Raw genomic sequence first — 27424 nt, 5'->3', positions numbered from 1 at the left:
TGGGTGGCTCAGTTGGTTAAGCGACTGCCTTCGGCTCAGGTCATGATCCTGGAGTCCCGGGATCGAGTCCCACATCGGGCTCCCTGCTCAGCAGGGGGTCTGCTTCTCCCTCTGCCCTCTTCCCTCTCGTGCTCTCTGTCTCTCATTCTCTCTCTCTCAAATAAATAAATAAAATCTTTAAAAAAAAAAAAAAAAAAAAGATTTTATTTATTTATTTGACAGACACAGCGAGAGAAGGAGCACAAGCAGGGGGAGTAGGAGAGGGAGAAGCAGGCCTCCTGCGGAGCAGGGAGCCCGATGCGGGGCTCGATCCCAGGACCCCGAGACCACAACCCGAGGGGAAGGCAGACGCTCAACAAATGAGCCACCCAGGCGCCCCAAATAAATAAAATCTTAAAATATATATGTATATAGTTTTTATTCTGCTGGTGTTGAGGGACAGTTATCACTAAAATGAACAGTTCATTGGAACAGTATTTTCACTGGGGGTTAGAAAATTCAAACAGATTTATTTGGTTTATTTTCCCCCCATCTCAATCAAAACTTGAGTCTCATGTCCAATCCAACGCACCTCTCTTCCTCTCCTCTCTACCCCCAACAATATCTAGCACAGGCTTGACACAAATTTGAAAACCTTCAGTAGTGGGCCATTTGGTCTTTTTCCTCCTGTTTTTCCACTTCTCACCCACTCAATATGCTGCTGGAGAGAAGGGTGAAGGCGACAAGATCTTATCTTACTGGTAGAATGATAAAAAAAGGCACAGACTTTAAAGAAAAGTGCAGTTTTTTGTTTTTTAAAGATTTTATTTATTTATTTGACGGAGACACAGCAAGAGAGGGAACACAAGCAGGGGAAGTGGGAGAGGGAGAAGCAGGCTCCCTGTGGAGCAGGGAGCTGGATGCGGGGCTCGATCCCAGAACTCTGGGATCATGACCTGAGCCGAAGGCAGACACTTAACGACTGAGCCACCCAGGCGCCCCGAAAATTGCAGATTCAAGTATTGATAAAAGCTTTAAGTTTTTGTGGGTTTTTTTTTTAAATCTTAAATGAGTTTTGTAAAGATTTCATTTAATATGTATATAAATATTTAGCTCAGTGTCAATCACAAATATTCAGGACTCAGTAAATGGAAGGACCTGTTTTCAAAGAGGCAGGATTTTTGGCGGGGGGTGGGGGAGTAGTTTTGACTGTTTGTTGCAGATTAGGGTCTTACGAGTATTGAAAATCTAGTGGTGTAAAGACTAAAAAGATTATTCACTCAAGTTTTATTGAAAGACCTGGTAAGAGATCCCATTTTAGGTGTCCTTTTTCTCTTCAAAGGTTGCTAACCTGTTCCCTGTAGAAGTGGGGAATTAGGTATGTGTTGGGAATTCATAATTCTATTTTTTTTTAAGATTTTATTTATTTATTTGACAGAGATCAAGCACAGGCAGGGGGAGCAAGAGAAGGAGAAGCAGGTTCCCCGCTGAGCAAGGAGCCCAGTGCGGGACTTGATCCCAGAACCCTGGGATCATGACCCGAGCTAAAAGCAGATGCTTAACTGACTGAGCCACCCAGGCATCCCAGGAATTTATAATTCTTGAAAAATGTATGTCCATAACAAAATTTAGGAAAATAAAAATACAAAGAAAATTAAAAATCAGCGAGTAGAACCACCCAGTTAACATTTTCATATATATTCTTTCATTTGTAACAAAATAAGCTTTTTTGAAATAAGAATACAAGTTCATTATTTTCAAAAACACAGAGAAGAAAAAATATTTGTTTTTAATTTTCATAATCTACTCAGTAAATATCATTATCCCTTTTTCATCTTACATGAATTTGTATTTTTTACCAAAATTGGGTCATGTTTAAGTTTTTTTGTACTGTTCTTTTTTATTCAGTGTCCTATCAACAACTTCTAGTGTCAATAAATTCTTACCCACAGCACGATTTTTAATGAATAGTATACCATTGTATGGATATATGGAAACTTACTTAACCAGTCTCTAATAGACCTTTGCTAAGTTTACTAACCAAATAAACTGATGCCAAGATTATGCAGTAGCTTTTCAGTTAAGTCTATGCTCTACCTGCTGCCATAGTTCTTTTTAAAACACCTGTGATATTGTCAGTGTGATTCCTCATCACATATAGGATATAATCCAAATTTCATTACATGACATTTAAAGTCGTTTGGAATGTGGCAAGTTATTCCTTCTCTCCAGAATGGCTTCCCCTGCCGTGGTGACTTGATGACCTTAAAGACTAAGTTTACCATCTCTTCTGCAATGTACCCTACTCACCAGCCTCTGCTGCCTTCCGACAACTCATGCAGTTTTACTGGCTTGTATTTCTCCTTCAGTTATGTGGGCATAGCTGTCATCTCTGTATTCCAGTGCTGATACAGTGCCTGGACCTAGCTAATGATTACTGTTATTAATGATAATGTTTGATTTAATTAATAGCATTTGAGAATTAAGATCACCATTCTTGAGTTTAGTTTCCTGTGGCATAAATATGGAATATGAATACAGTGTGGTTTTGTGAGTTAGAAGATCTCATGCAATATTTTTGGAAAGTGTTACTTGTTATCTGTGTTTTGTATCAGAATAGATGCTGTGTATAAGAATTTGTATGTTGAAATTTTCCATTACGAGGGGGTGTTACATGGAGGTGGATAGTCAAGTTCATAGGATCCTTTTTGGCGTTCGGCTGAACTTATTAACATTTGGTTTTTCAGGTTTATTCAGATTTAAACTCATCATCTGGCAGAGATTTAATGTTGAAGGTAAATATAGGGATGAACCCATCTGGAAACATTAAAGAAGCAGAAATGCTTGCTTTAAAAAAGGAAAGGAGATGGGGCACCTGGCTGTCTCAGTTGGAGTGTGCAACTCTTGATCTCAGGGTGGAGAGTTCAAGCCCCACGTTGGGGGTAGAGATTACTAAAAACAAAACAAAAACAACCAAAAAAGAATAGTTTTTCATTTGTAGTGGTAAATGTGATGCTTCATCTTAAGATAGTTAAAAAGTAGTGAATTTTTAAATTCTGGTCCTGAGTTACTGAACTGTGCCTGTGGTCTACTAAATTCTGTTGCTGTTAATGTGCTTCATATTTATTGACTAAATAAATTTGTATTTATCGATACAAGCTATAGCCCAGTCCTTTAAAGCAATCAATCTCCCTATTTTAAGTATATTTCTAATATTTGTGAAAACATTTTTATAGTTGCAAGGAAAAAAGGAGTAAAGGCCAGTATATTTAGGGGCACTTTGTGGCGGGGGGGCTGCTTTTCACATTTTATTTTTATTAATTTTTTCCATTTTTAGTGAATTATGTGCTTGGTTTGTTTGTATTTTTTTTTAAGGGCCAAAGGTGGTGGTGAAAAGCCAATCTCCCCCATTTCAGACCTCAGAGTCCCTTTTGCTAGCAACAAAGGGGGGCACAAGTATATACTTCTGCACTTTGCTTTTTTAATTTATCAACTGTATCAACATACATAGCTGTACTTTACTGTTTTTCATAGCAGCAAGTATTCCATCGTTTGGATATAACTATTTAGTTTCCTGTTGATGATCACTTAGAGTATTCCTAATATTTATAACCAGTGCTCTGATGAATATTCTCATGTACACGGGTTTGTACTCTGTGCTAATATTGTAGGTTAAATTTCTCGAGGCATAACTGGCCAAATTAAAAGAATAACTATTATTGGTGGGGACAGTACATGCATTTACAATTTTGATAAATGTTGCCAAATTTAGAGGACTATAATTTTAGAAGGTGGAAGATTTCTCGTGCAGTCTTATTTTCCTAATGGATTATTTGTGATTTTTTTTTTTTTAAGTATTCAGGGTCAGCTTTGCATATTTGCCAAGTTTATAACTTCAAATGCTTGTATTAGTGACCAGCTCTTCAAAATGCAGTTGATAATGATTAAAAGCAAGTATCAGTTAGTACTCAGGTACCTATTTTTTTTTCCCACAAAGAATTGCAGGGGAGTATCCTCTTTCTTGAGGTTATACTTGTTTAAAAATGCTAGAGGTTCCTCTTTTCTTTCTTTGAAGGTGAGAATATTTGACCAAAAAAATTGAATTGATTAACTTTTAGAAATGCATCTTGAAAATAAAATAAGATTTTGCTGCCAGGTGAGTGTAAACAGTAAATGGAAATAAAGATTTGAGTTTTCCCCTCTTGTTTAAACCCAATGAAATTATGATGCTTGGCCAAAAAAAAAGGAGAGTTGGAGAGTTAAAGTTAAAATTCCTGTGTGAGGTTGTCAAATTCTCATGCTGTATATTTTCTTTCAGATTCCTTTGTTTCTTCCTCTTCCTCTCAGCCTGTATCTCTATTTTCGACCTCACAAGGCAAGTCTGTCATTTTTTTGTGTGCATTAATAAAAGAAAAATGTTGAGAAAGAGGCTGTAACTGGGGATATGAGGCGCAAGTTTTCTATTGCTCCCAAACCCCTTGAAATAAAAACTACAAGCCAGTCCTTCATATTTAGTAGTTTGCTTTGGATTTCCTGTAAAGGTTAATAAAATAGGGTAAGACTAGGTAGGTGAACCCTTTAACAGCACATAAGCTTTAGGTGCAGTTTTGAGCATTTCTTAAAAATTAGAATTTAGAGCAGACAGAATTGTGGCTCATAACACAACCCAGTGCAGGATGCATTTAACCTACTGATTTGCAGTTATGTCACTGGTTTGGAGAGACAGTAGATTTGGAAAAAACAGTATAAAAGTGTGCTTCCACTGAACTACTAATACACTAACTTAGCTAGAGTACTTTAGTGTGAATTTATCTGAGATTTGTCCCAAGAGCGAGGCTGGTTCCAAAATGCCTAGGAACACTGAACAAGTCAGTTGACTTTTTGGCAAGCAAGGCTTGTTTTCCTAGAGATTAAGCTGTGGCTTTGTGGGGTTGTTTGTTTGTTTAATCTGCCAGCCAGTGAAGAAGGGAATCGAGTGTGATAGCTATATGTTTGTGGGGGTAGCACTATCAAGAATCTGTAAGAGAGAGCACTATGTGCTCTGTCGAGTCGCACTAGTAATAAGCACAGTTTCATTTGTCTGGTGTACTCAATCTAAAATATAGGTCAATGGAAAACCCTTATTTTAAAAAAAGGTAATTAAACTCACTAGATAGGTCTGAGAAGCCCTGTGCAAACAGATTACTGTCCCAGCTGGAATTCTCTAGATGCAAAGTCTGGATGCTGGTTTGGTAGGAAGACTTTGACCTTTTTTTTTTTTTTTTTTTTTTTTTAAGATTTTATTTATTTATTTATTTGACAGAGAGATAGTGAGAGCAGGAACACAAGCAGGGGGGGTTGGAGAGGGAGAAGCAGGCTTCCCGCTGAGCAGGGGAGCCCGATGCGGGGCTCGATCCCAGGACCCTGGGATCATGACCTGAGCCGAAGGCAGACGCTTAACGACTGAGCCACCCAGGGGCCCCAAGACTTTGACCTTATAAGAATAAAAACATAATGGGATAAAGTGAATGTAGCATATTTCTTATGAAACATGGTAGATAATTTGTTGCTTTTAAATCAGACTGATAATATTAGGTCCCCCAGCCCCTTTGTAATGTGTCTTGGGTGAATTTGGGTAACTTGTGGGTCAAATCATGACCTTTGAAATTAAGTGTTTGCATTAAAAGATAGATATTTTGTGAATATTAGAAAAATAATTCAAACCTATAAAGTGACTTGACATCTGAAATCCAACCAGATTGATTTTTTAAAGAGTTTTTTTCCTTATGAGCAATTTAATAATTTAGGCAAGTAGGTATTACATGTAATCTACTCTGGAAGATAAACTGGTAAAAATAGCATAATGTAGATAGAACAAATCATTACATTTTCTCTTGTAAATATTTTAGATCTTTTAAAATACAATTTTTTTTTAATGTTTTATTTATTTATTCATGAAAGTCAGAGAGAGAGAGAGAGGCAGAGGCAGAGGGAGAAGCAGGCTCCCCGCCTAGCAGGGAGCCCGATGCGGAACTCGATCCCAGAACCCCGGGATCATGACCTGAGCCAAAGGCAGACGCTTAACCATCTGAGCCACCCAGGCGCCCTAAAATACAATTCTTCATGGTTAGAACTTTCAGCCACTTTTTTCATACAGAAGGGGAATAACCGATATCCTAAATAGTGTAACAATGCAAGCCAAATACAACATAACTAATGTATGGAATGTCGACAAGATAACTGTTATAGCTTAAAAAACTATTTCAGTCCTATTGGGAAACATACATTCAAATAGAATAGAGGTAAATAAGGATTTTGCTAATTAAAAACCAATGTTTAAGTAGGCTTCAGCGTCACAGTGAGTATGAAAATTTGTAAAAGAAAATAGATTTGCCATTTTTTCCTTTTTGCTTAAAAAGAGTTATTTAGAGCAGTGCAGATTCAGGATGTTATTGTTAAAAGAGTATTATAAAGAGGCAGTTAAAAAAACCATATCCCTGAAGGTGTTCCAGTCTAGCCTCTATTACTACTAGCATTTTTCTCCTGCAAAAAAACACGTAATGGAAAAGTAACCCAGTTGGTGCTCTACTTCATTGGCAGGTCTAGAGATCAATCTGTTGTTTGAGGAAACACTTTGGCAAGTGATTAGGTGCATTCTAGAGTAGCCAAGAATGGTAGCTTCTAGTATGCCTTATAAAAATAAGGAAAGAGGATGTTGGTGTCCTTGTTTAACTGGATTAACCCCTTGGAGAGAATTGCTGGGACCAGTCTGGCCCAATGCAGGGCTTTCAGAGTGCTGCCACCAAGAAGAACCTTGAGTCCATCACTGGCATTAACCCAACTAACTCCTCTGTCTCTGGCTTCCATAACTCTTAGCCACTTATTTAGCCTTGGAGAATTAGCCTTACTTTTATATATCTAAGCAATATATAGCAGTTATTAAATAGGACATTTTTATATTTGAGAATGACCTCTTCAATCCTGAAATAGTTATTATTGGTCTTCAGGGAGATGAATATACAAAAAACTGCCATTAATTTGCACTGAATAAAGGAACGGCAGTTAAATTTTTCAAAAGAAAATTATGTAATATTTATTAAATTGTACTACTTTGAAGTAGACAGCTATTTAAGTTAGCAAAGCAAACTTTTTGACAGCTATTAAATATATTTGTAATGACAATATTAATAGAATAATCGATTTCTTTTTAAATACGTTGTATTCCTGAGTAGGTCCTTTGTAGTCTTTTCTTTTGATTCCTTCTTTCTTATCAAGCAGAATTTAATTTCAGCCTAATCCCTAAGTGTTTCAAAATAGGGGAATAAATTTTAATGGCGTTTTCCTGTAATGTAAAATAAAGATATTAACAGAGGTATACATGTAGGATGTGGCTCGTTTTTATTGAGCTTTTACTGTGTTCAGTACTTTATGTGAATTGTTTCAATACGCACAGCCAGTTTTATGGAGGAAAGGTACTAGCTCATTTACCAGTTGACACAGGTTTAAAATGGTGCAATAACTTGCTCAAGATCACAGAGTGAATAAGTGACAGATGTAGGACTCCAAAGCCCATACTCATAAACACTGCCTATGATAAAGTATATTAGTTGTATTTTAGTGTTTGCAGATATTTTTAGAGATGTCATTTTGAGGTTAATGTTACAATCATAAGAGCAGGGGAAGAGGCAGAAATTCTATTTTAACCATATTACTGCTGTTAGTGATGTAAATTTAGTATCATCAGGGGGCTCTGCTCCCTCCATGAGCACAAAATCAAACTGAAATTTGGTTTCTACTTTTGAAACCTTTGAAAAGAGTGGAGGCTGAAAAATACGCTGATTTTCTTTAGAGAGCATGGAAGAAAAGTAGGTAAAAATAAGATGGGAAAGAGAGGAACCTGAAGAACTGGAAGCACCTTTGTAGTAATGAACGTTTGCATTCAATTTGAGTAATGCAGTAGGCATCTGGAATAGGAAGTTAGTTAAACACTGAACTTTGGGGCAGGCATTTGAGGGAAAAATTTGCCAGTTACAGCCTTTTTTTTAACAAAAGCAAAACATTTTTCTTTGTACAGAAGAGACTTTTTGTTTAGGATTAGCTTGGCTGCAAAGTGTCTGCTGGCTAACTTCCTATTTTGATGCTGTGGCTGAAAGTTGCTGATACTGTTTTGCACGAGAATTTGTCTTTCCTTCCTGTTTCGTGAACATAAGAAAATTCAAGTGTAGGAAAACCTATACCTGAATATTTCAAGCCTCCCTTGTATGAATAAGCATAGTATTTCTTTGCTGATGTGTATGGTTTTTCCATGTTACAGCTATCCTTTTAATTAAAAGTAATGAATTTCCTTAGGAGGGTTGGAAAGTAACCAAATGGTATCTAAAACAGGATTCTAAGCTATTCACTCTTTTTAGGAAGTACTCTGATAATAGGATATAATATTCATTATTAATTACTTATTTCTAGATCACATTGTTTTCAGTAATTAAGTTACCAACACCTGAATAAAAATACTGAGTCTTTTTTGAAAAGGCAGTTTGGGGGACAAGAAACAAAGTAAAGAGAAACTATTTTGAAGGATAGAGTAAACAATATATGAAGAGATTTTTTTCAATTCGAGTGTATTTACTTGATGTGAACACAGTATTCACTTGGAAGTTGATTTTTCATGTCATTTTTAACTCCCCACCTTGTTCTGAGATATAAAATACTGCAGGCAAGGAAGAGGGAAAATTCTTCCTGAATTCCCACACCTTATTCTCCAATCAAATGGAGCTTTTGCCTTATTCCAATCAAAATTTCGAGTTACTATACTTTAAACTTAGTAGATAGAAGTATTTGAAGCAGGCACAAAAGGACCACCCATGCCCTACTAAACTGTAAGCTGTGCTTCTGGACAAGGACAGGGGCAAGAGTGAGAGTGAAAAGCGTCAGGTTCATCTCCTGTGGGATTTTTACAAGACTAGAGTTCTGAAGTACAGCTCAATTTTTCTACCTTTCTAAAATTCATAAAGTTCTGGTTTTCAAACCAGGTTCATTACCTAGGAAACTTGTAATGCAGATTGCATCCATTTCAGGAAATTCTGAGTCAGTAAGGCAGAGATAATATATGAAGTACTAGTAGTTCTAAAGTTTGAAAGGGAGTGTAAAAGACGTCATCCAAGACTGTTTTTGTGCCAGGTTGTTATATTGTTCAGCTGGTTGTACATTGAACTAAAATATACTTTGGCCTTGGTGGTGGTAAAATGAAACATTTTGTTCAGAAAAAGTTCTTTTTTCTTTCAACCTTGCCTTCCATTTTTTTATGTGTTGGACCGTCTTAAATGTCTTTACCTACATAGAATCCAGTATGATTCTTGGAATGCCATAGGCATTTGTTTTGTAATAACTGATTCAGAAGTTGCATCACCCAAATTTTTGAAATAGATAAAAGCTCTTTAAATTACTTTTATTTGAGAATGGTAGGAGGGAAAAGTGTCTAAAACTCTGAATGAGGATTTATATACTCTCCCCTATCAAAAAAGCATATGATCTGGAGTCTCTATGTCAGGAGATTTTTTTTTTTTTTTTTTTTTGAGAATGTGGTGTCTGGGGACATTTACTGAGGATTTACTAAGTGCCAGATAGTGCTCTAAGAACTTTTCACCTATTAACTCATTTAATCCTCACAGCAATTCTCAAGTTAGGTGCTTTAGTATCACCGTTTTTTAGATGAGATTAATCAACTTGCCAAGGCCACACGATTAGTAAGTGTGATCAAATGATTTTGCATCTTTTAATAGGAATTTTTGGTCTGGGAGCAGTCTAGAAATTTAGACTGCCAACTTAATTTCCTAGTCTTATTTCGGATAGTACACTTAAGTGGAGACTTATAAGTATTTAGACCTTAGGAAGATACGGGTAAGCAAACAGCTCAGTACTGGATAAATTTGGGAACATTCTCATGATTATTATGGGGTTATGACATTTTTCACCTCTACCATATATAATTCCTTTTTTTTTTTTTAAAGATTTTATTTATTTGACAGAGAGAGACACAGTGAGAGAGGGAACCACAAACAAGGTGGGGGTGGGAGAGGGAGAAGCAGGCTTCCCGCGGAGCAGAGAGCCCGATGTGGGACTCGATCCCAGGGCCCTAGGACCATGACCTGAGCCGAAGGCAGTTGTTTAACAACTGAGCCACCCAGGCGCCCTATAATTCCCTTTTTCAACAAACTTATTAGGTGTATAGAGCCATACCATATTTTTAAGTAATTAGAATTCTTGAAAATGAATATGCACATTAAATCCTATTACAGCAAATAACTAAAAATATTCATAATGAGGGAATTTTTTGACAGACATTGGTTTTGAGTAATGTTGAAAGTCTCTTGTAGTGCGTATGAACGGTTGGATCTTTTGAAAAGGAAAAGGGAATGGACATTTTCTGAGATGTAAGATGATCCAGAGTCATTCTATCAGGCAGTTTTACAGTGTTTGGTATTTTAAAAACTAACAACCTTCAAACTCCCTGGCGATTTCTGCTGTTTTACAGACTTGGACAACACCAGTGACTATTAAGTGCCATACTCACTAATTGGAAGAGTCTTTGCTTATGGGAGCTGTTCTAAAAAAGGCTTAGTAGATTCTGGTCTCGTTCTATTTAATGTTTTCATGCCTTTATAAACTTTTTACTTCCAGCCCAGTTTTTTCCATTGTCTCTGTACAAGTCAGCTCTGTCCAAGTTTGTTAGGGTTTCAACTAGCCAAAGAAACTTCCTTTCATTTGCTGAAATTCTAAACATGATAATTAAAGTTGAAGCACAGATGAGGATGCTAACTTATTTTGCTACATGTGGGAAAGCTTGATTGACAATGGTGAGAGCTAGTGCCTGTATCTCACAGTCTCAGAGAAATTAATGCAGCATTGAGCTCTGTTTGCACCCTAGGCTAACCCCCGAGAAAGCACTATCCACTCCATATATTGTCACAAAATTATTAGGAAATATGACTAAAGTTATTTGTGTGTGCATAATAGTGACATCATATTAAAGAGTCTTAATTAAAGAATGTTATAAGTTTTATTTATTGCAGGACTTGCTAGTATTCTGAGAATAAGATTTCTAACCTAATCTTCTGGCTTTACCTCAGATTATTATATACCTAACTTAAAACTTTTGGAGTATTAAGAGTTCAAAGAAGAAAGGAGAGAAACAAGGCTTGGAAAACTGACCAGGTTGTGTCCTGACAAAGCATGTTAGAATGGTTCCACCATGCGTTTTCCCCCAGTAATGTGCACATTCTTCTATTAGCATTCAGGGTAGGTTGCTTTCTTTTTCTTTTCCTTTTTTTTTTAAGATTTTATTTATTTGACAGAGAGATAGAGACCACAAGTAGGCAGAGCAGCAGGCAGAGGGAGAGGGAGAAGCAGACTCTCCGCTGAGCAGGGAGCCCGATGCGGGGCTCGATCCCAGGACCCCAGGATCATGACCTGAGCCGAAGGCAGACGCTTAACCGTCTGAGCCACCCAGGCACCCCAGGTTGCTTTCTTTTTCATTTCTTCAGGCCCACCACCACCACCACATCATCACTTTACTTACTGATTTTGCTTATTGTCTGTCTCCTGCTCTGGGTGCAGGTACTCTTAAGCACCACAAACTCAAGGATCTTTTGTTTTGTTCACCACTGTTAATCTAGTTTCTAAGGCAGTGTCTGACACATGACAGGCACTCGATTAATATTTGTGGAATTATTAATTCATTGTGTCCACTTTTGTCTATAAGATGGCTGGTCTAAATTATCTGATATCTCAGTCTCTATAAAATATACAAGCCAAGCATTCCCTGTAAGGTGGAGTCAGTTTTGATCATGTCAGAGTTCCATTCATGTTTGAAGGGAGGGGTTCCCAGTTTTACCTTAATCCAGATTTAATCCATTGAATGTTTCATGGTAGAAACAGTAACCAATAAGTTCAGTAATAACAACATAGCTCAGATCATGGAATATTTCTGATTTAAATGTAGCCTACAAATGAACTACTAAAAATGTAGTTCTTTAAATTTCAGGGTTTTGAACCTTTTAATCTATAATGCTGAGCTTCATTTATATTGTCTCCTTAATTTGATCTTGCTGAGTACTAAATAACGATACTATATAATGATAGATGCAAACCATCTTTACTACATTAGAAATAAACGTGAATTGGGGCGCCTGGGTGGCTCAGTTGTTAAGCGTCTGCCTTCGGCTCAGGTCATGATCCCGGGGTCCTGGGATCGAGTCCTGCATCGGGCTCCCTGCTCCGCAGGAAGCCTGCTTCTCCCTCTCCCACTCCCCCTGCTTGTGTTCCCTTTCTCGCTGTGTCTCTCTCTGTCAAATAAATGGATATAATCTTTAAAAAAAAAAAAAGTAAATGTGAATTACAGCTTGCTTCAAGTATTTTCTGTCCCACTAGTACAGTTTGTACCACCAAACTGTGTTTTTCCTCAATTTACAAAAACTTTTTCCCCCAATACCCAGATAACAGTTAAACTGTTCTAAAGGTCATATCCTATTACATGAAATTTCAGTGATGTGTTGAAATAGAGGAACTTTATCTGGCATTTGGAAACATTTTTATAATAGTTAAATTTTATTTTTTGGAGTAAGATATTTAGTTTTTATTTCTTTTCAGTCTTATGAAATGATTTTGAATAAAGTCACAATTTTGCTTCTATTATTCAGCTTCTCACATGAAAAAGAATATAAGCTGAATAAAAGTAATCCCAAAGGTTTTTCTCTTTCATAAATTCACACTCATTCACACTCAAGGCAGTGCTGTCCTGAGCCTGCTTAGGTCTCACCTGGCCAAACAGTCTTTGATTCACTCATTTGGAACTATTTATTTAAGACTTACTTTGTTCTAACTCCAGAGATGATAACAATGTGCAAGAGAGACAGCACTTACCTTGGGACAGTTGTTTTGATCTTTTCTTCTGGAAAAACTTGCTAGATTGGAAAGTTGGAAAACAATATGATAAATCACTGGCTGTTGTAGTATTAATAACTAATAAGATTTAATTAATGTATTACTTTTAGAAGGATATTTTCTCTTTTAAAAGGGTTTCTGGCGTTAACTCTTCTTAACCACAGAACAAACCTTACCAGTTTGCACAGTTCAGTGTTGGTTAAATTGGCAAGTTGGTGCAAGAGATTTTGGAGCAGGCCAACCATTTCATACTCTTTAGTTTAAAATGAGGCCGTCTGTACCTGAGACCAATCTTCCCTGTGGATAGAATAGAATAATTCTAGTCTGATTCTTAGGCTCAGGAGGGATCCACTGTATCTTCTAAGAATCAAAAAGAACTGTGGTCACTTTTTTTTTTCCTTCTCAAACTGTCAGACTATAACAGTGGATTTGTAGAAACTCTGTGTACTGAATTATGCAGCTTACAGATGAGAACATATCAGTACTTCATAATATTGAGTTATGTATGGATTACATTGAATAGCTCTACCAGGAAAAAAAAAAAAAGGAAAAAAAAATTTCCCCAGATTTCCCAATCTCATTATACTTCTTTATGCTCTACTTTTACAATGGAAAAAGTAGACTGAAAAGTATTTGTCATGAAAATTTTTTGTCATCTGCAATTTGTAGCATGATACAGCTTTTCTGTTTCACTCTTGGCACTTTTATGCATGTTTTATAGGTTAATTGTTGATCATTGTTTTGTTACATATTTACGTGTGTGTATGTATATATACATCCTGTGTGTGTGTGTCTATATATATATGTAACTTGAAAATGAAAAGCATGCTGCTTGGCCTGACTAGCTAATGTGTCATTGTACCTGGTAAACAAACTTTTTTCTTTCAAATTCTGACTATAGAGGGATTGAGCTCTCTTTGCTCTGATGAGCCACCTTCAGAAATTATGACTTCCTCCCTTTTTTCGTCTTCTGAAATGCATAACACTGACCTTACAGTACTACATGGAGAAAAAAGCAAAGTGTTAGGCAGCCAGCCTATTTTAGCCAAAGGAGGAAAAGACCGTTTGGATCTACTAGATGTGAAAAAGATGGAAAAGCTTCAAGGGACTAGTAAAGACATAGCATACTCCCCAGTTTCTGTTGCAGAAGGAGTTCAGTGTAACCATCCTTCCATTCCGGTCAGTTTCCCTGATCGTCCTGCTTTTCTCTCAAAGGAAGTTGGTCTAATGGAACAGCAAATAAATAAAAATCAGGAGTCCAGGAACCCAAATGAGGTACCAGGTACGGGTGATGAAACTGGCTTGGATGTTGATGACAAGTTCACTTTGCTAACAGCCCAGAAACCACTCGCCCAGCAGCCTAAGGCAGAAGGCATTTGTACATATTCCTTATCCCCATCTGAAGTTTCAGGAGGTGGTATTACTGAAAAGGATTCCCCTGAGTCACCATTTGAAGTAATTATTGACAAAGAAGGATTTGACAAAGAATTTAAAGATGCCTGTAAGGAGAGCACAAATGATTTTGGTAGGTGGGCAGTGCACATTGATAGAGAATCATCTGCAGACATTTTGGAGTCTAATGACAAACTATTTCCACTGAGAAGTAAAGAGGCAGGGCGTTACCCAACCTCTGCATTGCTCACTAGACAGTTTTCGCACACAACTGCGGCATTGGAAGAAGTGTCTAGATGTGTGAATGATATGCATAACTTTACTAATGAAATACTGACTTGGGATTTGGTTCCCCAAGCGAAAGAAGAGAGCAGTAAATCTGACTACATCACAAAAACTACAGGACTTGATATGAGTGAATATAATTCAGAAATCCCAATTGTAAATCTTAAGACTAACGCTCACCAGAAATTTCCTGTATGTTCTATTAGTGGGAGCACTCCCATCATTAAATCAGCAGGTGATTGGGCACAGGCATCTCTCCCACGAGAAAATGCTGTCACGGAAAAACCTATGCCAGACGGTCTCCATTCCACGAAGGAAATCAGTATCAAAGGTGTGGGAGGCAATGTACAGAAACAAGATAACACACTTTCAGAGTTACCTGGATCTCCTTTTGAGAAGAGTCTCTCTTTGGGTTCTGGAGTGGCTAATGTGAAAGTGGTCTTACCTGATGGCCATGTGAAAGGTGAAATGAATTGGCAGAGCTCTGTGTTAGGAGAAGCCACAGAGGCTGATAGTTCTGGTGAATCTGATGACACAGTAATAGAGGACATTACAACCAGTATTTCATTTGAAAGTAACAAAATTCAGGCTGAAAAACCTGTTTCCATTCCAAGTGCTATTGTAAAAAGAGATGAAAGAGAAATCGAAGAGATTTTCAATTGCAATAGGGAAAATAAAACATCTGAAAACTTTGAAGGGCCAGTCAGTGGCTCTGAGGCAGCGCAAGTTCAGCCTGATATTCTTGAAAGGAGTCCAGCTGGTGAGGCAGCGTGTTCACAAGTACCTGATCTGAATGGCACGTCAGAAGAGGTGGAGCAGTCGGGTAGTATGAGTGAAGTTGATCCTGAAAAGCCTGTTGCAACCGAGAACCGCAAACTTCCTTCAGCTCTGTCTCCAAGTGTTCTTCCAGAGACAGAATTCTCACTAAATGTGACAACCTCTGCCTATTTGGAGTCATTACATGAAAAAAGTGTTAAAGGTGCAGATGATTCTTCCCCAGGGGACCTGATAGCAGCCTTTACAGAAACCAGAGAGGAAGGAATTGTAGATAAAGGTGCAGGAAATGCCTTTCAGGCAACATCAGAGAAGACTGCAGACTTTAAAACAACTCTTGCTATGGAAATCTTGCATGAAAATGAATCAGGTGGTTCTGAAATTAAAGACAGAAAAAGCAAACACACTGAACAAAGCAAAGAAACTAATGAAAGTACGGTTCTGGATGTTTTCCCTGCCCAGGGTACTCCAGCAGCATCTCTTGACTTAGAACAGGAACAGCTCACAATCAAAGCACTTAAGGAACTGAGTGAAAGGAAGGTTGAGAAGTCAGCTTCTGTACTGGATAATGTAGAATCTTCTCCTGAAGAAATACTCAAGCAGACTTTCACATGTGATCCAGAATCTTCTTGGCTTCAGAGATCGTATGATGTCCTAGAACACACAGAAGTTAATACTGGATCTGATCTTGGGATTTCCAAGAAGCCCACAATTAGCAAAGAAACTCCTAGGGTAGATACTATTTCGAGCCTTAGAAAGACTGAAGTGGTAAACAAGCAAGCCCTAGCAAGACTTCTCACAAACTTCTCAGGTAATCATTTACATTAGAAATACTACATGTGATTAATTCTGCTGTGATTGATTACTTATCAGAGTGTCATTTTTCTAAGTCTCTGATTTTATATCACCAAAATTATGGCTAGAATAAAAACAACACTGCGTAATGGGGAAAGGTAGAATTTTTTTTTGTGGTTGCCTGATTTGTTTTTCTTATACAAATATTTCCCAAAGCAGTAGACCACTTGTTAAAATTAATATTCTCCTTAAAACATTTTTTATGCTTCAGGTTTTTGGTTTGTTTTTTTTCCTCAAGGTTCTGCTTTCCTTACAGGTTGGCCCTAGAGCAGTTGCTGCGTTAAGAATATCATTAGGCATTTATTTATTCACAAAGCTTACTTTTAAATCTCCATAATAGTAGCACTGCTTAGCACTTGGGTTTTTTGCTGTGGGCCCTGTGAAATCTATTTAGCAATCAAAGATAAAGGAATTCCTGCTGGGAACGACAGCAAATGAAACTTTTAATTAATTTGATCTTATACTACAGAGATTTTATGCTCTGAAAGTAGGTAACCAGTATTGTATTATAGTACTGTTTTGTGAGTATTGCTTAAGAGAAGTCATGCATTCTTCTACTTTGGACCTTACTGAATACTCTTCAGGCCAGATTTATTATGTGGTACTAGAAGCTTTTCCCTTTGTCTTCTCTTTTTTTTTTAAAGATTTTATTTATTTATTTGAGAGAGCGAGAATGAGAGAGAGTACATGAGAAGGGGGAGGGTCAGAGGGAGAAGCAGGCTCCTCGCTGAGCAGGGAGCCCAATGCGGGACTCGATCCCGGGACTCCAGGATCATGACCTGAGCCAAAGGCAGTCGCTTAACCAACTGAGCCACCCAGGGGCCCTCCTTTGTCTTCTCTTTATTTGAATGATTACTTTTCTCGAAATCAGCCTTCAGTTAAATTACTGCAAATGCTATCTGTTCTGGGATCTTGGAAGGTGTAAGAAGAAAAGGACATTTAAAGGCTTCCAAAAGGGACCCACAACCCCTAAGTTCTGCACTCACTGTACAGTCACTCTTAAATGCTATGTAGGGGTCTCTGTGGTTTTCCAGGCTTCTTTGACAGTAGATCCCTTTTTTCAAATGAAATCATATACAGAGTTACAATATTTAAAATAAAAGTAAGATTTTTTTTGTTAGGATAAACTGATAAAATTGATTATACCATTTCCTTTTTTTTTTTTTTTTATAAACATTTTATTATGCACAGAATGGGGAGGAGGTCCAGCCCTTAGCAGCCACTTTCCTATCCTGGTGGCAGCCAGAACGCTGCTCAGCTCCTCCTGCTGGGGTGCCTCTCAAAAGGAGTGAAACCGCACACCTCTCGGATCTTGTCCTACACTGATGTGATGTGCTTGGTTAGGTGCTCATGCCGGCAGAAGTTCCTTGGCTTGTTCACGTTATTGGTCACCTTGTGGTCCTTGTTGAGGTCCATGACCATGGGGTTTGCAGAGCCGTGGCTGCAGCTCTTCAGCTGCGGCAGAAGGGCACCCTTTACTTTTTATTTCCTTCCTGAAGACCACAGGCAGATTACTTAGTCTTTCTAAATTTTAATCTTTAAAATAGAGATAGTTGTGCTTACCTTGTAATAATATTATGGGGATCAAATGTGGACATGCAGATAATGCAGTGCTTAGCATATAATAAATACTCATTTAGCACAAAGTACAGGACCTGGCATGTAGTAGGTACTGGATAATTATTTGTTCATTGTTAAGTGAATGAATTGTTCAGTATCAGTGAAAACATTGAGACTGTTTTATAAACTAAAAAATTTGAAGTGGCAGTTAAGGATAGCTGTTATACTCTAGTAATTGAAGATTGCTGAGCTTGGATTGAGGAGTGCTGAATTTTCATTGTTGCTTTACAGCATCTAGAAAGCTTTGAACAATTAAGTTATATCACCTTTTGAGGCCTCAGTTTCCTTATCTGTAAAATGAGGATGTTGAAGGAGATGATCTTCAGTATCATTTTAATAATAAGATTCTCCGACTCTGGTATATTCTAGGTTTCTTTATGAGTTGTTGTCATAATTCTTACAGGTTGTTTTTTTGAATGATAAGGCATATAGGAATTAGGCTACAAGGACTTCAGTGTCTAATTTTGGCAAATTCCTGCTTCAATGTGACCTCAGATAACTCACCTAACTGGTTTGGCATCTTCCTCTGTTAATATGGTAATAATTATTTTGTCCTGCTTTATAGTGTTGTAGTAAACAAAGTACTGTGTAAATACTAATTATTAGTAATTCTTAACTGAGTTATTTAATCTGTTGTGAAAGGTGAAATGGGCTATGGAAATTTAGGATATTTGTTACTGGCCAAATTCTATCATTAGTAGACATTTTTAGATGCTAATTAAAGACCGGTATAATGAGACCAAGAAGCTAAAAGGTCTTCTTTTGCAGGCTTCAAAATAGAAAACCTTTTTAAATTGTCTTACTTTATGAATAAATATTTTAAAATACAACTACTTCAGCAAAATACATCAGTCTCTAGTTCTAAGTAGTACATCTGAATAGTCTTCCCTTTGAAGTAAAACCAGTTCTGTAATTAGGTTCTGCCTAAAATTGTTGGGGAAAATAGGCAAAAGAAACAATGAAAAATATTAATGGTATTTTTTCTTCTGCTGTCTTATGGTATATTTTATACAAGTTTGTAATGAAGCATAAGTTTCATTTCCTTTATGATATTATAGTTCAATCATTATGGTATGATCTATGGTATAACTAATTGTTTGGGGAAAATTTAGATCCTGCTCATACACCTAATTGGGTGAAGACAGGTTTTTGGATTTTAGTATCCAGATTGGCAAGAATGCAAGGAAATAGGCAGGTATATATTTTGGTGATAGGTAGATGTAAGTTTTTACAACTTTTCTGGAAGGCATTTTGGCAGTATGTAACAGTCCTAGAATTAATCTAGCAGTTTTGTTTCTAGGAATTTATTCTAAGGAAAAAAATGATGTGCAAAAACAACTACAAAGATGTGGGGTTTTTTTGTTTTTTGGGAGGTTTTGGGGGTTTTTTGTTTTGTTTTTTTAAGATTTTATTTAGAGAGAGAGCTCTAACAAAGGGAGAGGGAGAGAGAGAATCTTAAGCAGACCCCTCGCCCAGCATGGAGCCAGGTTCAGGGCTCGATCTCATGACCCTGAGATCACAACCTGAGCCAAAATCAAGAGTCAGATGCTTAACCAACTGAGCCACTCAGGTGCCCCTACAAAGATGTTTTTTGTAGTGCTGTCTAAAATATTGGCAGGTATCTCCATGTCTTATTACCTATCTGTGCAGTCGAATATTATGCAGCCATTGGAGCTGTTATAGATTGTTTTTTTTTTAAGAAATGGAAAAATATAGAAAAGTACAAAAAGATATACACTCGTATTTCTTTATGTAGAATTAACTTCTGTGAATTAACATTAATGGTCATATTTGCTTCCAAACTAAAGAACCCTTTGATTACCACCTGACCCACTTACTCCCTTCTTCCCTTCCCCAGAGGTAACCACCATCACGGACCTGATAAATCCTTCCAGCTTGTTTTAAATGTATGTGTATGTAGTATTGTTTTGTGTTTTCAGACCTTTATTAATATTACCATCTTTGTTATGCAACTTGTTTCATTCGACATTAGGGGTTTTTTTTTTTTAACTCTTTCCATATTGAAATATATAAAATTTGAATGAAGTGAATAATTTATTCATTTTAACAGCTTTATATACAGTAATCCATTTTATCTCTGTTACTTTCCTTTTGATTAGGATGTGGATTATTTTCCATTTTTTACACTTACAGACGGTGCTGAAGTTAACATCTTTGTACTTGTCTGGTTTTACACATATACAGATATTTCTCTAGGGTCAGAGTGCCACTGCTTATCAATTTAACTTCTAGGAATGTGCATTATTTTTCTAGTTATTGTCAATTTGCTGTCAAAGTTGGAGTTCCTGCTATTATGTGAAAATGTTCACAATTTTTTTTTTAAGTAATCTCTTCACCCAATGTGGGGGCTCAAACTTACAACCCCAGGATCAAGAGTTATACACTGTACTGACTGAGCCAGCCAGGTGCCCCCAGATGTTCATAATTTATTAATAAAAATTGTATTATTGAACCCCCCCAGCAGAGTTTTTGTTATGTGATAAATGATTACAGTAGGAAAACACAAGTTAAAAAAGAAATTATTCAGAATAATTATTAAAAGTGAATCTAGGGGCATCTGGATGGCTCAGTCAGTTGCTTGAGCGTCTGACTCTTGGTTTCAGTTCAGGTCACGATTTCAGGGTCATGATATTCAACCCCACGTCTGGCTCCATGCTGAGCATGGAATCTGCTTAAGATCTCTCTCTTCCTCAATCTCTGCCCCTTCCCCCACTCATGCATGCACGCTTTCTCTCTTTTTATTTTTTTTTTAAAGATTTTATTTATTTATTTGACAGAGCACAAGCAGGGAAGCAGCAGGCAGAGGGAGAGGGAGAAGCAGGCTCTCCGCTGAGCAGGGAGCCCGACGCAGGGCTCGATCCTGGGGCCCTGGGATCATGACTGGGCCGAAGGCAGATGCTTAAAGACTGAGCCACCCAGGCGCCCCCTCTCTTTTTTTAAAAAAGAAAAGTGAACCTATACTGGGGTGCCTGGCTGGCTTAGTCAGAAGAGCATGTGACTTTTGATCTTGGGGTCATGAGTTTGAGGCCCATGTTGGGTGTAGAGATTATTCCTAAATAAATAAAACTTAAAAAAAATTTTTTTTTTGATAATCTATATATCCACACACAGTGAAGCTGAAGTAAATTTAAAAAAATAACATCACAATGGTTTTTCTTGCAGTATAGTCAAGTAAGCTTTGCTGGAACTGACCTTTCTTGCATATAACTATATATTCTGGACAAAATTGGAAGAAAAAAAAGAACTGAAGATACTGGAAAATGAACAATTAGACAGATTCTGAAAAGGAGCTGACACTTTTAGAAGAGACAGCATGGAATGTGTTTTCCATTTTAACTGCTTTTAGCCAGATGACAGGCTGAGTTGGCACTTGGCAGGTTGGCTAAAACTTTCATAGAAAACTTGTAAGAGGACAGAATTTGGGTCAGCCACAGCCGATTCAACCACTGGAAAGGGTTGGAGGAGTCCTGGAAAGGAGAAATCCAGAGAGTGAGAACTTAAAATTCTGTATACGTACTCTCTATATACACCTCTGTTTAATCCTTGAACTACACACATGCATGGAAGACTACAAGCAGCTCAGCTAAAGAGAAAAGAAGTGAACTGAGATGTTGCCCAAGAGACAAGAGTTCACAGTTTGGATCCAGCCAAATTTAACTGCATACTGAAACAAATATTTATTAGCACTCTCCAGAGGAATATAACAGAGTCCAGAGTCCATTATGTACAACATAATATTCACGGTGTCCAAGATACAATGCAAAACCGCACATTTTAAAAACCAGGAAGATATGACCCAAACTGAAGAAAAAAGACAACCAACAGAAACAACTTCATTTGTTAGAATTGGGAAACGGGTTTTAAGGCAGCTATTATAATGAAATAAAGGAAAATACACTTGAATTGAATGAAAAGAACGGAAATCTCAATTGAGAAACAGCAACAAAAAAGAGCCAAGTGGAAATTCTAGAACTGTAAAGTACAGCAGCTGAAATTAAAATTCACCAAGTGGACTTAATAGCAAAATGGAGATCACAAAGGGAGGGGTCACTGAACTTGTTGATAGATGAACAGAAAATTATCCATCCTGAAGAACAGAAAGAAAAATATATTACTGAACCTCAGGGACCTTTGGGACATTATTATAAGATCTAAGTCATGTAATTGGAAGTTTCAGGAGAGGAAAATGAGAGGCAGAAGAATATATTTGAAGATAAAATAGTAAAATTTCTCAGCAAAATACATTTGCTGACTAAAGAAGCTTAGTGACACCTATTAGGATAAGGACAAAGAAAAAACATACCTTGGTACATGTGTCAGGGGTCCCCAAGACAGAAGGACTCAGGATTCAGAAACTGTTAGAGTTACCAATTTATTGCAACAAAAGGACACATTAGAATTGGCAAAGGGGAAAGGCACATGGGATAAAGTCCAGGAGAAACCAGGTCCAAGCTTCCAGGTGTCCAGTGGAGTCACACAAGGATGCTCTTAATTTTCCCATCAGTGATGTGACAGCATGTGCAGTGTTGCCAACAAGGAAAGCTCACTCAGTGTTTGGTGTCCAGAACGCCATGCAGTGCCCACATGACTGATCTCGGCTACTCAGACCCCCCAGAGCAAAAACAGATGTTTGTCATAAATCATATTGTTAGGGCAAGGTTACCTGATCACATTGGTGCAGCATGGCTCAAGTCCTCAGGCATGCAAAAACACTTCTCAGCCAGAATATTTCAGGGGCTCAGAGTTCATCTCCCAGGAGCCAGCCAAGGTCCAGTCCTAAAGACAGACCTTTTTTTGGCCTGTGCAGGGTTTGAGCATTTAAGGCCTATTGAGTTAACCCTTTCCTACACAGTATTATAGTATTACTGAAGCCAAAGATAAGGAGAAAATATGAAAAGTAGCTAGAGAACCATGACACATAAAAGGGAATGACCATTATAATTAGAGCTAGCTTCTTACTGGAAACCACAATGCCAGAAGACAGTGAAATAACATCTTAAAGTGCCAAACGGGGAAAAAAATCATTGAACAGATTTCTTTGTTGGACAAAAATACCCTGCAAGAATGAAGGCAAAATAAAGGCATTATTAGATGAAAGAAAATTAAGAATTTGTCACTAGAAGATCTGCACTATACGAAACACTAAAGGAAGTTCTAAAGATTAAAGAGAATTGATACCAGATAGAAACTCAGACCTTCCGGAAGGAAGAGCATTAGAAATGCTAAATATCTGAAACAATATTAAAGATTTATTTATTCAGGGTGCCTGTCTGGCTCAGTCCTTAGAATATATGACTCTTGATCTTGGGGTTGTGAGTTCAAGCCCACATTGGGTGTAGAGCTTACTGGGGGGCAGGGAGTGCGTGCTGGGTGGCTCAGTGGGTTAAGCTCCTGACTCCTGGTTTCCGCTCAGGTCATGATCTCAGGGTCATGAGTTTGAGCCCCGCCCGCATTGGGCTCCACACTGAGCATGGAGCCTGCTTAAGATAGTCTCCCTCTTCCCCTTGTCCCCATCCCTGCTCACGCACACACTCGCTCTCTAAAAAAAAGGGGCAGGGGAGACTTAAGTCAACTCTATCAATGTTAATGAACTAAACACTACAACCAATACAGTGACAGACTACATAAACTTCTAGACCCAACTATATCTTGACTATAAAAGGTGCACGTTAAAGACACTGAGAGGTAAAAATTAAACAGATGGGAAAATATATACCAAAAAATATATAAATGAATACCATGCAAAAGTTAAGCATGAGACAACAAAGGGTATTACCAGAAGTGAAAAATGATGTGCTGTCATGATAAAAGGTCTCAATAAATCTTCATCATCATAAATGTGTATGTGCCTAGTAACAGCTGCAAAATACATGAAGCAAAATTTGACAGAATTAAGGAAAGAAACAGGCAATTCTAAAATCATAATTGGAGATTTTAATACCTCTTTCTCAGCAATTGATCGACCCACCCACACATAGCATACACACACTGAGCACCACAATCAACCACTCTGACCTAGATAATATTTATAGAGCGCTGTCCTACAAGGCAGGATACACACTCTTTTGCAATTAGACAAGAAATACATTTACCATATGCTAGACCATTAAAAAAAAACCCAGTAAATTTGAAAGATTAAAAACAGAAAATATGTTCTAAGACCATAATGAAATTATAAACAATAAAAATAAGATACCTAAGAAAATTCCTAAGTATTTGGAAATTAAGCAAGCTACTTTCACATAATGCATAGCTCAAAGAAGAAATCACAGGCAAAAAATTTTATTGTTTTAAACTGAATGTGAAAATACAGTATATCAAACTTTTGGAATGCAGTGCTAAAAGGGAAATTTATAGCTCTGAATGCTTGTATTAGAAAAGAAAAATATCTGTATTCAGTGATCTAAGGTTTCAACTTAAGAACTTAGAAAAAGGGCACCTGGCTGGCTCAGTTGGTAGAGCATGCAGCTCTTGATCTCAGGGTTGTAAGTTGGAGCTCCAGTTGGGGAAAAGATCAACAAAATTGATTTCTTGACATCAAGAAAAGAGAACCAGAATACCAATATCAAACATGAAAAAGGGGTTACCACTTCAGATCCTATGGATATTAAAAGGATAATAGAATATTATGAGCAACTTTATGCCAGTAAATTTATCAACTTAGATGAAATGAACAAACTCCTTGAAAAATACAACTTACTGAAACTAACACAATTTCTATTAAATTCATTATCAAATATCTCTCACACAAAAACGTTCAAGTCCAGAGTTTTACTGGCACTCTTTCAAGCATTTAAGGAAAAAGGAGAGAACACTTTGGTAGTAATACCGAACCTGGACAAGGCAAAGACCTTGCAAAGAAAATTATAAACTAATACCCCTCATGAGCATAATAAGATGAGAAATCCTTCACAAAATATTAGCAAATCAAATCGAGCCTTGTATCTAAAGGTTAATGCCCCATGACTAAGTACAGTTTGTCCCAGGAATACAAGCTTGTTTTAAGACTGCAGAATCCATCAGCATAATTCACCACATTAATATAATAGAAAAACTGATTATTTCAGTCAGTATAGAAAAGGAATTTGAAAACGCTTAACATCCTTTTTCTGATAAAATTTTCAGCAAACTAGGAATAGAAGGTAATCTCAGTCCTAATACATGACATTTATTGAAAACTCAGCTGACGTACTTAATGCCAAAATATTGAGCGCCTTCCCCTTGAGATTAGGGGTAAGGCAGGAATGCTCATTCTCACCATTTGTATTCAAGATCACTGTGGAGGTCCTACCATTGAATTATGACAAGAAATAGAAATGAATAGATTGGAAAAGAATTTGTTAAAACTGTCTTAGTTTGCAGTTGACATGATTGTTTAGACAGAAGATCCTAAGGAATTTATAAAACAATTACTAGGACTAATAAGTGGATTTAGCAAGGTTATAGGATATTAGGTTAATACACCAAACTCAGTTTGATTTATTATGTACCAGCAGCAAATCATCAGAAAATGAAAATTTTTTAAAATTTCTTTTCCTCAGCTAAGATAGCAGAAGAGATGATTTATTGTACACCTATTACATTCAGCCACAAATGAAAACAGAATTAGTCCTGAAAGTCACAAGTCCTGGGCAAAGGACCAAAAGGGACTGTTTTTGTGTGAGCAAGGTGGGTCTCTTATAGGTCATCATGATCAGATGACTGATCATGGATGGATGATGGATGTTCTAGATCCATTGAATCATGCTCTAGAAAGTAGGCATGCAGTCCAACAAATTGTACCAGAATCCCTGACCTCTGGCTTTCCTTATTTCTGCTCCTGTGACTTCCATGGGTGCACATGCTAGTGGTTTACTTGTGGTTTTCTTTTCTGAAGCCTCAGCCTGCACATTTGCTTCTTCCTCCACTTGGTTCTCATGGTGCAGAGGTTTCCAAGAAGATGGCGCTAGAGCTAAGGGAGACCAGAAAACAAAACTTTAAAACACAGCATCAAAAGCATAAGATAGGAATGAATTTAACAAAATAATGTGCAGATAAGTCCTCTATACTCAAAACTGCAAAGAGAAGCTTACGAATGGTCTGAGAGGAAAGCTATGCTGTGTTTATGGATTGGAAGCCTCATTATCGTTAAGATGTCAGTCCTACCCAGATTCATCTGTGGATTCAATTCAAAATCCCAGAAGGATTTTTTTCTATAGAAATTGACAGGCTCATTCTAAAATGTCTATGGAAATACACACAACCTAGAAAATCCAAAGCAATTTTGAAAAAGAACAAAGTTGGAGGACTTGGAATACTCACTTCAAGACATTATAAAACTCCAGTAATAAAGACGTTGTGGTACTTGCAAGGGAGTCAACAAATAGATCTAAGATACAGAGAATTCAGAAACAACTTACCACAAATTTAGGGACTTAAATCAACACTTTAGTTATCTCACAGTTGTCATGGATCAGAAGTCTGGGCACAGGTTAGCTGAAGTAAAGTGTACTCTGGAAATAGCAGGTGTGAGCAGGATTGTGATCTTATCTCAGACAGAGGGTTCTCTTCATGGATTGCTGGCAGAGTTCAATTCCTGGATGTTGTAGGGCCAGATCCCCATTTTCTTGTTGCTGGCTGTGGGCTGGGGATCATACTCCGCTCATAGTCTCATAGCCCTCTCCTAATGTGGTAGCTTACTTCTTCAAAGCTATCAGGAGAATCTCTCTCCAGTCCACTACCAGATCTTACATAACAGATATAAACACAAGAGTGACTACTGTCCCATCATATTCACAGGTTCTGCTCATCTTGGGGGCAGGAGGAAGTATTATACAGGACCTATACACCAGTCAGCAAGAGTCTTGGGAGCCATCTTAGAATTCTGCCTTCCACAGTCCCTACTTCACACAATATGCAAAAATTAATTTAAAATGGATCAGAGACCTGAATATAAAAACTAAAACTATAAACTTTTAGAAGAAAGCACAGAATATCTTCATGAATTGGGGGCTTAGGCAAAAGTTTTTTACACCATAGAATGCACTAGCCATAAAATAAAAACTCGATAAATTAGACCTCATCAAAATTAAAATCTGCTCATTAAAAGGTGCTACTAATAGGCAAAGCATTGACTGGGAGAAAGTATTTACAAAACATGTCTGATGAAGGACTAGCATCTAGGAAATATTAAAAACTATATTTCAACAATAAAAGGACAAACAACACAATAAACTGAGCAGAAAAGATTCTGACATTTCACAAAAGAAGATGTACAAATGACCAATAATCCAGTAAAAATGTGTTCAGCAATGGAGTCTTCCCAGAATTAAAATCAAAACATATCACTGCACATCCACCCAAATGGCTGAAATTAAAGACTGACAACACATAATGTTGGCGAGGTTGTGGAACAACTTAAATTAAGCTCATAAATTATTGGTAAGAATGTACAAATACTCTGGAGAAAGGTTGGTCAGTTTCTTACCGAACTAAACCTGCAGCTACCCTGTGACCTTGTAACTCCACTATGGAGAAATGAAAATGTGTTTGTACAACTGTTGTTAAGTTGTTATGTTCATAGCAGTTTTAATCATCATAA

At 37.3% G+C, this 27424-nt stretch overlaps 1 protein-coding gene across 3 annotated transcripts in view; it reads left to right on the top strand.

Moving 5' to 3' along the window:
* The window catches only part of RTN3 (reticulon 3), a 62025-nt gene that overhangs the window by 10897 nt on the left and 23704 nt on the right, over positions 1 to 27424 (top strand). The window contains exons 2-3 of one of the 3 annotated variants that reach the window (XM_006745630.3): positions 4298 to 4354; positions 13799 to 16159. The exons of 1 other annotated variant lie outside the window; for it this stretch is intronic. In XM_006745630.3, coding sequence (XP_006745693.1) covers positions 4298 to 4354; positions 13799 to 16159 — 2418 coding nt within the window. The remainder of the gene's footprint in view (positions 1 to 4297; positions 4355 to 13798; positions 16160 to 27424) is intronic. One more of the 3 variants, XM_006745632.3, reaches the window with a different exon arrangement.

The sequence above is a fragment of the Leptonychotes weddellii genome, chromosome 11 (assembly GCF_054177405.1).
Source record: "Leptonychotes weddellii isolate Sample4059 chromosome 11, ASM5417740v2, whole genome shotgun sequence".
NCBI lineage: Eukaryota > Metazoa > Chordata > Mammalia > Carnivora > Phocidae > Leptonychotes > Leptonychotes weddellii.
Note: the sequence above shows the minus strand (reverse complement) of the source record. Positions and strands in the feature narration are given on the sequence as shown.